Source organism: Sciurus carolinensis, chromosome 1 (assembly GCF_902686445.1).
Source record: "Sciurus carolinensis chromosome 1, mSciCar1.2, whole genome shotgun sequence".
Classification (NCBI taxonomy): domain Eukaryota; kingdom Metazoa; phylum Chordata; class Mammalia; order Rodentia; family Sciuridae; genus Sciurus; species Sciurus carolinensis.
Window position 1 is genome coordinate 155,767,721 of NC_062213.1, and position 13,382 is coordinate 155,781,102.

At 36.3% G+C, this 13,382-nt stretch overlaps 1 protein-coding gene across 6 annotated transcripts in view; it reads right to left on the reverse strand.

Moving 5' to 3' along the window:
• Positions 1 to 13,382, reverse strand: part of Lepr (leptin receptor) — a 120,469-nt gene that overhangs the window by 36,508 nt on the left and 70,579 nt on the right. For all 6 annotated transcript variants that reach the window (XM_047518996.1, XM_047519004.1, XM_047518984.1 and 3 more), the window contains one exon: positions 10,521 to 10,720. In XM_047518996.1, coding sequence (XP_047374952.1) covers positions 10,521 to 10,720 — 200 coding nt within the window. The remainder of the gene's footprint in view (positions 1 to 10,520; positions 10,721 to 13,382) is intronic.

The window sequence follows — 13,382 nt, forward strand, 5'->3', positions numbered from 1 at the left end:
ACTGAAGGCCGTAGTACTTAGTACTGAAGTACTTAGTACTGAAGGCAGTACTAAGAGGAAAGTTTATTGTATTTAGCTCATTTATTAAAAGAATAAAAAGTCAACAAATAAGTGACCTAACATTACATCTCAAGCCCTCTAAAATGAAAACAAATCAACACCCAAAAAGTAGAAGACAGGAAATAGTCAGAGCTGAAATCAATGAAATTGAAACAAAAGAAACATTTGAAAAAACTGAGAAAACGAAAAGATGGTTCTTTGAAAAAAATCAGTAAAATTGGTAAACCCCTAGCCATGATAAGAAGAGAAAGAGAAAACCCAAATTACTAAAATATGGACACAACTGAAATACAGAAAAAATTAGAATCTATTTTGAAAATATTTTGAAACTATTTACATCCCAATAAAATAGAAAATATTGAAGACATTAACAAATTTCTAGAGATATACGACCTACCTGAACAGAATCAGGAGGTCATACGTGATTTAAACAGAACAATTTCAAGTAATGAAATAGGAAACACCATCAAGGGCCTACCCATTATGAAAAATCCAGGAACAGACGGATTCTCAGCCAAGACCTTCAAAGAAAAATTAACACCAGTACTCCTCAAATTATTCCATGAAACAGAAAAGAAGGGGACCCTTCCAAACTCATTCTATGAGGCTAATGTCACCCTGATAACAAAACCAAAGACACATCAAGGAGAAAAAACTTTGAACCAATATCCCTGATGAACATAGATCCAAAAATTCTCAATAAAATTCTGGCAAATTGCATACAAAAACATATTAAAAAGTGTACCACAATCAAGTGGGGTTCATTCTGGAGATGCATGGTTGGTTTAACATAAAGAAATCAAAAAATGGATCCAAGATGGTGGCCTAGAGGGAGACTGCACCCCCAGTCGGTCCAGAACCCTGGAGTTAAGAAGGGGAGGCATTGAGAGACTCGGACTGAAATAGAGCCACGGGTGAGTCTGCCCACTGGGTAAAGCTTGGCCCGGGTGGCAGGCCCAGATAGAGGTGGCTTATCGGAGCCGGGCAGGGCAGCTAGAGTCATTCACAGGCAGCCCTGCGCACTCCGGCGGTGGGCCCCGCCCACACAGCCAGCTTCTCCAGGTTCTTGGAGCGGAACTGGCCCGCTAGTGAGAGCCTTTCCGACCAGAACAAGCTCCGAGTCCCGGAGCCCCTGCAGCGCAGCGTACTCCAGCAACGAACCAGCGGAGAGCCGCGATCCGCAAACAGCTTCTGGGATTAGGGCAGGGCAGCCAGAGACCTCTTCAGGCGGCTCTGCCCACTCCGGCTGCAGGCTCTCTTCACGGGGCGATCCAAGATGGCGACCTAGAGGGAGACTGCACCCCCAGTCGCTCCAGAACCCTGGAGTTAAGAAGGGGAGGCATTGAGAGACTCGGACTGAAATAGAGCCACAGGTGAGTCTGCCCACTGGGTAAAACTCGCCCGGGTGGCAGGCCCAGATAGAGGTGGCTTATTGGAGCCGGGCAGGGCAGCTAGAGTCTTCCCAAGGTAGCCTTCCACACTCCGGCAGTGGGCTCCTCCCACACGGCCAGCTGCACGGCGCAGGCCCACAGTGAGAGCATTTCCGCACAGAGCCAGTTCCAAACCGTGGAACCAGTAGGGGGCTAGGGGCAGTTTTCTTCGGATGAGCTGCTTTATCAGATTCCTCCAAGACATCAGGCTACTGAAGGCTGGGAGGTGATACACTGGAAATCTACCGGAACACTATAAGCCAGTAGCGGAAAACTGCAATATCTCAGGGTCCCACTGACAACTGACCAATATGAGAAAACAAGGGAAGAAAATGTCCCAAACAAACCTAGATACTACATCAATAAAACCCAATGACAGCACAGCAGAAGAAATGTCAGAAAGGGAGTTCAGAATGTACATAATTAAAACGATCAGGGAAGCTAATGAGGAGATGAAAGAGCAAATGCAGTTATTGAAGGAGGAGATGAAAGAGCAAATGCAGGCATTAAATGATCGCACCAATCAACAGTTAAAAGACCAAATACGGGAAGCAAGAGATCATTTCAATAAAGAGTTAGAGATACTGAAAAAAAAACAAACTGAAATACTTGAAATGAAGGAAACAATAACCAAGTTAAAAACTCCATAGAAAGCATAACTAATAGGATAGAACACCTGGAAGACAGAACCTCAGACATTGAAGAAAAATTATTTAATCTTGAAAGCAAAGTTGGCCAAACAGAAAAGATGGTAAGAAATCATGAACAGAATCTACAAGAATTATGGGATATCATGAAAAGGCCAAATTTAAGAATTATTGGGATTGAGGAAGGCTTAGAGAAACAAACCAAAGGAATGAACAATCTATTCAATGAAATAATAACAGAAAATTTCCCAAATCTGAAGAATGAAATGGAAAACCAAGTACAAGAGGCTTATAGGACTCCAAACATACAAAATTACAACAGACCCACACCAAGGCACATTATTATGAAAATACCTAACATACAAAATAAAGACAGAATTTTAAAGGCCGCGAGAGAAAAGAATCAAATTACATTCAGAGGGAAACCAATAAGAATATCAGCAGATTTTTCAATCCAGACCCTAAAAGCTAGAAGGGCCTGGAACAACATATACCAAGCCCTGAAAGAAAACGGATGCCAACCAAGAATCTTATACCCAGCAAAACTTACCTTCAAATTTGACGATGAAATAAGATCCTTCCATGATAAACAAAAGCTAAAGGAATTTACAAAAAGAAAGCCAGCATTACAGAACATTCTCAGCAAAATATTCCATGAGGAAGAGATGAAAAACAACGATGCAAATCAGCAACAGGAGGCGCTAGCCTAAAGGAATAGCCAAATAAAGGAGAAACCAAATCATGTCAAAAACAAATATAAGTCAATTGACTGGGAATACAAATCATATCACAATAATAACCCTGAATGTTAATGGCCTGAATTCATCAATCAAAAGACACAGACTGGCAGATTGGATTAAAAGAAAAATCCAACAATATGCTGCCTGCAAGAGACTCGTCTCATAGAAAGAGACACCCACAGACTAAAGGTGAAAGGATGGGGAAAAACATACCATGCACACGGACACAGCAAAAAAGCTGGAGTATCCATCCTCATCTCAGATAATGTGGACTTCAAACCAAAACTAGTCAGAAGGGATAAAGAAGGACATTACATGCTGCTTAAGGGAAGCATAAATCAGCAAGACATAACAATCATAAATATCTATGCCCCGAACATTGGCTCATCCACGTACATCAAACAAATCCTTCTCAATTACAGAATTCAAATAGACCACAACACAATAATACTAGGCGACTTTAACACACCTCTCTCACCACTGGATAGATCGTCCAAACAAAAATTGAATAAAGAAACTATAGATCTCAACAACGCAATCAGCAATTTAGACTTAACGGACATATATAGAATATACCATCCAACAAAGAACGAATACACTTTCTACTCAGCAGCACATGGATCCTTCTCTAAAATAGACCATATTTTATGCCACAAAGCTACTGTTAGCAAATACAAGAAGATAGAGATACTACCTTGTACTCTATCAGATCATAATGGATTGAAATTAGAAATAAATGACAGAATAAAAAACAGAAACTTCTCCAATACCTGGAGACTAAATAATACACTATTATATGATGAATGGATAACAGAAGACATCAGGAGGGAAATAAAAAAATTCTTAGAAGTAAACGAGAACAAAGACACATCATATCAAAATCTCTGGGACACTATGAAAGCAGTACTTAGAGGAAGATTTATTTCATGGGGTGCATTCAAAAAAAGAAGTAGAAATCAACAAATAAACGACTTAACACTACAGCTCAAAGCACTAGAAAAAGAAGAGCAGACCAATACCAAAAGTAGTAGAAGACAGGAAATAGTTAAAATCAGAGCCGAAATCAACGAAATCGAAACAAAAGAAACAATTGGAAAAATTAACAAAATAAATAGTTGGTTCTTTGAAAAAATAAATAAAATTGATAAACCCTTAGCCACACTAACAAAGAGAAAGAGGGAGAAAACTCAAATTACTAAAATTCGGAATGAACAAGGAAACATCACAACAGACACGAGTGAAATACAAAACATAATTAGAAGCTATTTCGAAAATCTATACTCCAACAAAACAGAAAACCTCAAAGACATCAACAAATTTCTAGAGACATATGAACTACCTAAACTGAACGAGGAGGACATACACAACTTAAATAAACCAATTTCAAGCAATGAAATAGAAGAGGTCATCAAAAGCCTACCAACAAAGAAAAGTCCAGGACCAGATGGGTTCTCAGCCGAGTTCTACAAAACCTTTAAAGAAGAGCTCATTCCAATACTTCTCAAACTATTCCATGAAATAGAAGAGGAGGGAACCCTACCAAACTCGTTCTATGAAGCCAATAACACCCTGATACCTAAACCAGACAGAGACACATCGAGGAAAGAAAATTTCAGACCAATATCCTTAATGAATATCGATGCAAAAATTCTCAACAAAATTTTAGCAAATCGCATACAAATATATATTAAAAAGATAGTGCACCACGATCAAGTGGGTTTTATCCCAGGGATGCAAGGTTGGTTCAACATTCGGAAATCAATAAATGTCATTCACCATATCAACAGACTTAAAGTTAAGAATCACATGATTATTTCAATAGATGCAGAAAAAGCATTTGATAAAATACAGCATCCCTTCATGCTCAAAACACTAGAAAAAATTGGGGTAGTGGGAACATTCCTAAACATTATAAAGGCAATCTACGCTAAGTCCATGGCTAATATCATTCTAAATGGTGAAAAATTAAAAGCGTTCCCCCTAAAAACTGGAACAAGGCAGAGATGCCCTCTTTCACCGCTTCTATTCAACATCGTCCTTGAGACTCTAGCCAGAGCAATCAGACAAACCAAAGAAATTAAAGGGATACGAATAGGAAAAGAAGAACTCAAACTATCCCTGTTCGCTGATGACATGATTATATATTTAGAGGAACCTGGAAATTCCACCAGAAAACTTTTAGAACTCATAAGTGAATTCAGTAAAGTAGCAGGTTACAAGATCAATGCTCATAAATCCAATGCATTTTTATACATAAGTGATGAATCTTCAGAAAGAGAAATTAGGAAAACTACCCCATTCACAATAGCATCAAAAAAAATAAAATACTTGGGAATCAATCTCACAAAAGAGGTGAAAGACCTCTACAATGAGAACTACAGAACACTAAAGAAAGAAATTCAAGAAAACCTTAGAAGATGGAAAGATCTCCCATGTTCCTGGATAGGCAGAATTAATATCGTCAAAATGGCTATACTACCTAAAGTGCTATACAGATTCAATGCAATTCCAATTAAAATCCCAATGATGTACCTTGCAGAAATAGAGCAAGCAATTATGAAATTCATCTGGAAGAATAAAAAACCTAGAATAGCTAAAGCAATCCTCAGTAGCAAGAGCGAAGCAGGGGGTATCGCAATACCAGATCTTCAACTCTACTACAAAGCAATAGTAACAAAACGGCATGGTATTGGTACCAAAATAGACAGGTAGATCAATGGTACAGAATAGAGGACATGGACACAAACCCAAATAAATACAATTTTCTCATACTAGACCAAGGGTCCAACAATATGCAATGGAGAAAAGATAGCCTCTTCAACAAATGGTGCTGGGAAAACTGGAAATCCATATGCAATAGAATGAAATTAAACCCCTATCTCTCACCCTACACAAAACTCAACTCAAAATGGATCAAGGACCTCGGAATCAGACCAGAGACCCTGCATCTTATAGAAGAAAAAGTAGGTCCAAATCTTCAACTTGTTGGCTCAGGATCAGATTTCCTTAACAGGACACCCATAGCACAAGAAATAAAAGCAAGAATCAACAACTGGGATAGATTCAAACTTAAAAGCTTTCTCTCAGCAAAGGAAACTATCAGCAATGTGAAGAGAGAGCCTACAGAGTGGGAGAATATCTTTGCCAACCATACCTCAGATAGAGCGCTAATTTCCAGAATCTATAAAGAACTCAAAAAACTCTACACCAAGAATACAAATAATCCAATCAACAAATGGGCTAAGGAAATGAACAGACACTTCACAGAAGAAGATGTACAAGTAATCAACAGATATATGAAAAAATGTTCAACATCCCTAGTAATAAGGGAAATGCAAATCAAAACTACCCTAAGATTTCATCTCACCCCAATTAGAATGGCGATTATCAAGAATACAAGCAACAATAGGTGTTGGCGAGGATGTGGTGAAAAGGAACACTCATACATTGCTGGTGGGGTTGCAAATTAGTGCAGCCACTCTGGAAAGCAGTATGGAGATTCCTCAGAAAGCTTGGAATGGAAACACCATTTGACCCAGCTATCCCACTCCTTGGCCTATACCCAAAGGACTTAAAATCAGCATACTACAGAGATACAGCCACATCAATGTTCATTGCTGCTCAATTCACCATAGCCAGATTGTGGAACCAACCTAGATGCCCTTCAGTTGATGAATGGATAAAGAAACTGTGGCATATATATACAATGGAATATTACTCCACAATGAAGAATGATAAAATTATGGCATTTGTAGGCAAATGGTCGAAATTGGAGAATATCATGCTAAGTGAGATAAGCCAATCTCAAAAAACTAAAGGTCGAATGATCTCGCTGATAAGCGGATGAGGACATATAATGGGGGGTGGGAGGGGCTAGCATTAGGTTTAGGGTTAGGTTTAGAGTTAGGCTAAGGACAGCGGCAAGAATGAAGGAAAGAAGGACTGTGTAGAGGGAAAAGAGGGGTGGGAGGGGTGGGGGGAGGGGAAAAATAAAATAAACATCATTACCCTATGTAAATGTAAAAAAATTTAAAAAAAAAAAAAAGAAATCAAAAAATGTAATTCATCATATCAAAAGACTTAAAAACGAGAAATATATGATCATCTCAGTAGATGCAGAAGAAGCATTTGATGAATTACAGCACCACATCTTGTTCAAAACACTACAAAAACTAGGGATAGTAGGAATATACCTCAACATCATAAAAGCTATATATGCTAAACCCAAGATCAACATACTTCTAAACAGAGAAAAACTGAAAATATTCCCTCTAAAAACTGGGACAAGGATGCCCTCTATCTCCACTTTCATTCAACATTTGTCCTTGAAACTCTAGTCAGAGTAATTAGAAGAAAGAAATTAAAGGTATTCGAATAGGTAAAGAAGACCTCAAACTATCACTCTTTGCAGATGACATGGTTCTATATTTAGAAGATCCAAAAAACTTCTACCAAAAAACTAATAAATGAATTCAGCATAGTAGCAGGATATAAGATCAATACCCATAAATCAAATGCATTCCTATACATCAGTGATGAATCCACTGAAAGAGAAGTTAGGAAAACTACCCCATTCACAGGAGCTTCAAAAAATAAATAAATAAATAAAACACACCCGGAACTCAATCTAACAAAAGAAGTGAAAGACCTCTACAGTGAAAACTATGGAACACTAAAGAAAGAAATTGAAGACCTTAGAAGATGGAAAGACTTCCTGTGCTCCTGGAGAGGCAGAATTAATATTGTCAAAATGGCCATACTACCAAAAGTGTTGTACAAATTTAATGCAATTCCTATTAAAATTCCAATGACATTCTTCATAGAAACAGAAAAGGCAATCATGAAGTTCATTTGGAAAAGTAAGAGACCAAAGTAATAGCCAAAGTAATCCTTAGCCAGAAAGGTAAAGCAGAAGGCATCACAATCCCAAACCTCAAACTATACTGCAGAGCTATAGTAATAAAAACTGCATGGTATTGGCACCAAAGCAGACCTGTAGACCAATGGTAGAGAATAGAAGACACAGAGAGAAACCCATATAAATACAGTTATCTCATATTAGACAAAGATGCCAAAAACATTCACTGGAGAAAAGATAGCCTATTGAACAAATGGAGATGGGGAAAATGGAAAGTCATGTGTAACAAAATTAAATTAAACCTTTATCTCTCACACTGCATGAAAAGTGGATCAAAGACTTTGGCTCTAGAACAGAGAACCTGTGACTACTAGAAGCAAAAGTAGTCCCAAATCTTCGTCATGTTGGCCTATGATCTGACTTCTTTAACAACACCCCTAAAGCACAAGAAGTTAAATAAAAAATCAATAAATGGGATGGACTCAAACTAAAAAGCTTCCTTTCAGCAAAAGAAATAATAATGTGAAGAGAGAGCCTACAGATTGGGAGAAAATCTTTGCCACATGCATCTCAGATAAAGCATTAATCTCTAGGATATATAAAAAACTTAACACCAAAAAAACAAATAACTCAATCAATAAGTGGGCTAAGGAACTGAACAGACACTTCACAGAAGATATACAACTGATCAACAAACATATGAAAAAATGTTCAACATCTCTATCGATTAGAGAGATGAAAATCAAAACTACTCTTAAGATTTCACCTCACTCCAATCAGAATGGCATTTATCAAGAATACACGCAACAATAAATTTTGGCAAGGATGTTGGGAAAAAGGTACACTCATACATTGCTGGTAGGAATGCAAATTGGTGCAACCATTATAGAAAGTGGTATCGAGATTCCTCAGAAATTCCATTCTTGAAATGGAACCACCATTTGGCCTATACCCAAAGAATTTAAAATCAGAATACTATAGTGACACAGTCACATCAACCTTTACAGCAGCTCAACTCACAATAGATAAACTATAGAACCAACCTAGGTGCCCTTCAACAGATAAATGGATAAGGAAAATGAACACACACACACACCCCCCCCCACACACACACACAATGGAATACTACTCAGCTTTAAAGAATGAAATTATGGCACTTGCTGATAAATGGGTAGAGTTAGAGAATATTATGGTAAGCGAAATAAGCCAAACCCAAAAAACCAAAGGCTGAATGTTTTCTCTGATATGCAGATGTTAATTCACAATAAGGTGTGGGGGGGTAGTGGCCAGGGAAGAATAGAGTTACTTTACATTAAGTAGAGGGGAGTGAAGGGAGGGGAAGGTGTATGGGGGTAGGACGGATAGTAGAGTGAAACAGACATTATTACCTCATGTACATATATAACTGAATGACTGATGTGATCCTATAATATGTACAATCCAAAAAATGAGAAATTATACTCCATTTATGTATGATCTATCAAAATGTATAAATGCATTCTATTGTCATGTACATCTAATTAGGACAAATTTTTAAAATTTAAAAAAATCTAAATAAAAAATACTTTTACTGGAAAAAAAAAAAAGGAAATGTGATTTATTTTAAACTAGAAGCCAAAGTATAACTGGGAGCTCCTAGAGCTCCTCTGTCATGACTCCAATGATCAACTTTACAAGGCCAATTCCATTTACAGCCATGTCCTGAATATCTGCACTAAGAGTGGAAGAGTCCACGTAGAGGGCATAGATTTAGGCAGTATGCCAAACAGATTCTAGAAATTCTAAGTACAGAGTTAAGTACTGAGAGGAAAGCCAATGGGCTAATGGAAAGAACCCAGCCACTCTACCAACAACAACCAGAAAAACCATTAAGTAATTCAAATCATAACAAAGGTTAATGTAGACATTCTGTGTAGGAAGATTAAGAGATAATGTGCATTGGTGGGATAAGAGAGTTCCTTGCTGTCGTCCTAAGGTATTCAGTACCAGAAAAGTGCCATGTGCAGTTAAAATACTTACAAAGGAATTTTATAATGAGGGAAAGAATCAATTGATTGAGACTTAATATTGAAAAAGAAATCCAGTAATTAAAACAAGTTCATCCTACAATTAACAATATGTAGGTTTTAATTCAAAGATATTCGTCACTTCTGTTGCAAAGTCATAAATGGGCCATTGCCCAAAGATTTCACAATGGTATTGGAGGGGTAGCTCCGATTTTCGAAGGACTGTAAATCCTCTGAAGTCAAAACACCTTTTGAAAAGAATGTTTTAATATCATGATGAATGCCGTCATGTCTGTTTTAGGCACTTCACTATAGATATTTTGAATGCTTTTACAACAGATTCACAAATTAAAAGTCTTGGGTTATGAGTACTCAGATGACAAAGACCCTCAGAATATCCAAATTAAATTTTCACATTAAAAGTATTGATGTTTTCATAACTACACTAGGAGAAAAACATAAATCAGTGCATTATTTAGAAAAATATTACTAAATTTCATTCACGGTGACCCAAATAATTCATCATGTGCTGAAAATATTTCAATTGCTGAATGCTACAAATAATATGAAATAAATTTTAAAATGTATCACTTTCTAAGGCTGATCATCTTAATTCCATTATAAACAGAACTTTTTTTTCAAACTCCAGTGGAATCAGAAAATAGCAAAAGACATTAATCCTGAATCAATCTACAACTAAATCTGCTAGTAAAAATGGAAACAGAAGTGGACATTCAATTCCTAGTACTACAAAAAGGGGGAAAAAGTGATTGACATACCTACAGAGTCAGGAAGGACACATGTTGGTGTTGAGTCCAGTGAACCTAAAGAGTGATTGATCCTAATCCACATTGTATAGCCAGATAATAGAAAGATTGGCTGGAAAATGCACTCATAAAAGCCATCCCTCTGCAAGCGGCAATCCTTGGGTTCAGATATGGGATGAATAGATGGAATATCAGAACAATAAAGGCTGCTCCTTAAAATATACAAAAATAGTCAATTAATATGTAACACTGATAAAACCAATAAGAAGATACTTGAGAAGTCTGACTTATTTAAGAAACAGTTTGCTGTCTACAAATAAATCTTTTATCTAAATATAAATGTTCTTATTAGAAAAGTATTCTTGAATTCCCAACTATATTTTAATCTTATATTTTTCCACAGACAGTACATTAGTGATATAATTTTAGAAGTATAGATCAAAAGTAGTAATGGGGACACTTTTGGGATGGGAAAAAGGCAAAATCCTTACACATTAAAGAGGGGAATAAATTCCTCCACAAACGGAGAATATAGCTGATGGCAAATTACAGCTTAACTGATAGTCCCTAATATTTTCAAGTTCAAATTAATTTAATTTAATTAAAATAATGCCAATTCCTGACACACATATGAATTATAAAGCCAAGTAGATTATTCATTTTCTACTATAATAAAAAATAAAAGAAAAATAAATTTTGATTTCCAACCAACCACATTTCACCTCTAAACATACAAAACATTTCTCCTTTTATGTGCAAATAGTTCCTCTGTCCACTACTTGCTCTGAATAGGATGTTTAAATGCTAAAGTAGCAGCTCCTCTTTCCATAGGAGTGGGAGTGAGGAAGTAGGAAAAAATCTAATCCACAATCTTCTCTCATTTCCCATTTTTGTAATGCTTTTTTATTTCCTGAACATCACCAAAATGAAGGTATGTTATGTATGTGTGTGTTGAAGTAAGTAATGATAAGAGGGAACAAATGAAACGAGCGATGAGAGGCCAGCCATCTGTGGGTAAAACGTAAGAACAGTGTAGAAGCACAGCAATGTCCACTTGAAGTCAAGTGGTTAGCATCATTGTCATCCTGACAGAACAATCATTTACTGAATGTTGTCTAGGAGAAGTTATATCATTTAACTGTAAGTAAATGAAATATGTCACCATTTGTCACAGAAATCCCATAGGTCCTATAGGAAGTTTAGGCTTGGGGAGGTTAAGGAACTCACCCAAGAATGTGCAGCTAGTATCATGGTTATTCTACAAAAGTTCCTGAGGTCAATGAGGTATGAGGCTTATATCACAATCTTCCTAACATCTCTTTTAATGTGACAACACCATGCCGAGAATGTAAATGTAAAAAGAGATTATAAAAGTAAAGTGACATGCCATGAATATTATATTGACTTAAAAAACTCATACCAGGTAGGATAAAGGCAACTGTTTTCACAACTGAGAAATGTAGAAATAGTCACTTTTTTTGACACTACATAAGAACAGACTCATAGCAACTAGGAACAGAATTCAGATCACAATATTTGAGAAAGGGGATTCATTTTTCAAGCAGAAATTTTAGATTCTAAGAACAAGTGAGCATGTTATACATGTTCAGTCTTCAATACAAATGAACAAATTGGGGCATAGTATTTAAGAACAGTGCACATATTTTAAAACTACTCTGGAGTACTTTTTAAATGACACTGGATCTAACTTCTTATAAAAGGTGATATCATTTTGGATAAAATGCTTTGTAGAGACAAGGGGAATACTATGAGAATATGTCTTAAACTTTTTTTTCGGTCCATTCTTTTTATTTTTCCAGAGGCATATGATTTTTTCACCATGGCAAATGAAATTCTCTAATTACTTCGTTTTCTAGCAGGATGGGACTAGAAGTTTCTTAATGAATATCTTCTATGGTGTCAAACTGGGTACTGTGATTGAAATAGCAACCGGCTTCTGATATTAGCAGCCATGAGGATCCCTCATGCAATCTTTGTGTGGGTATGGATCAAGAATCTCACGTTTATACCTCCTCATCCTCATGAGCAAACAAAGGAACTGACATCAAAGTCCCCATCACAACTATCAATGGCTATATGCTACCAATAACTCAGAATCAATTAGGTTTTTGGATTGAAATATGCCCAGTGATACAAGGGGTGGTCTACACAATGCATTTAAGATTACAGAAATTATCATAATGTTTCCTTAACAATTTGATTTCTTAAATTGTACTTAAACAAAGGTAAAAATAAACAGGCCCAAATTTATCCTTATTAGAGCATTTTACTCTTCATTAAAATATTTCCTAAAACATCACCCAGTTCTAAAAAACATTCCTATTGTCTCTTTGAATTTTTTGCCTGCCTCTTTTTTCCAAAATATTAATCTTTAGCCAAATGATGTTAAAACTTTTTTAATCCTTCACATTCTTCTACTCTAGTCAATTTTCTAAGTCAAATTAAAATGTATATAAACTGATTTTTCTTGTATATCATTCAAGAGTCAAAATGCAATTGTAGAACACTGGTTTTAAGCAACTATAACACAGCAATAAAAAACACGGAAAGGAAAAAGAAGAAAACTGTTGTCAGATAAGATCTGAAATAAAAACAATGCAAATTTTAAACCTCAGATGTGAATGCTTTTCAAGAATCATCAATTTATTTAATCGCTCAAAATTTTCCCCACTAATTATATTCTACCTTCTGCTTTCAAGAAAATAATCTACAAGAGTACTATTAGCAGTGGTATGTTTTTCTTCTTCTTTTTTTTTTTTAACTTTTAGTTGTCAATGGACACAATACCTTTATTTTATTTAATTATTTTTATGTGGTGCTGAGGATTGAACCCAGTGACTTACACATGGTAAA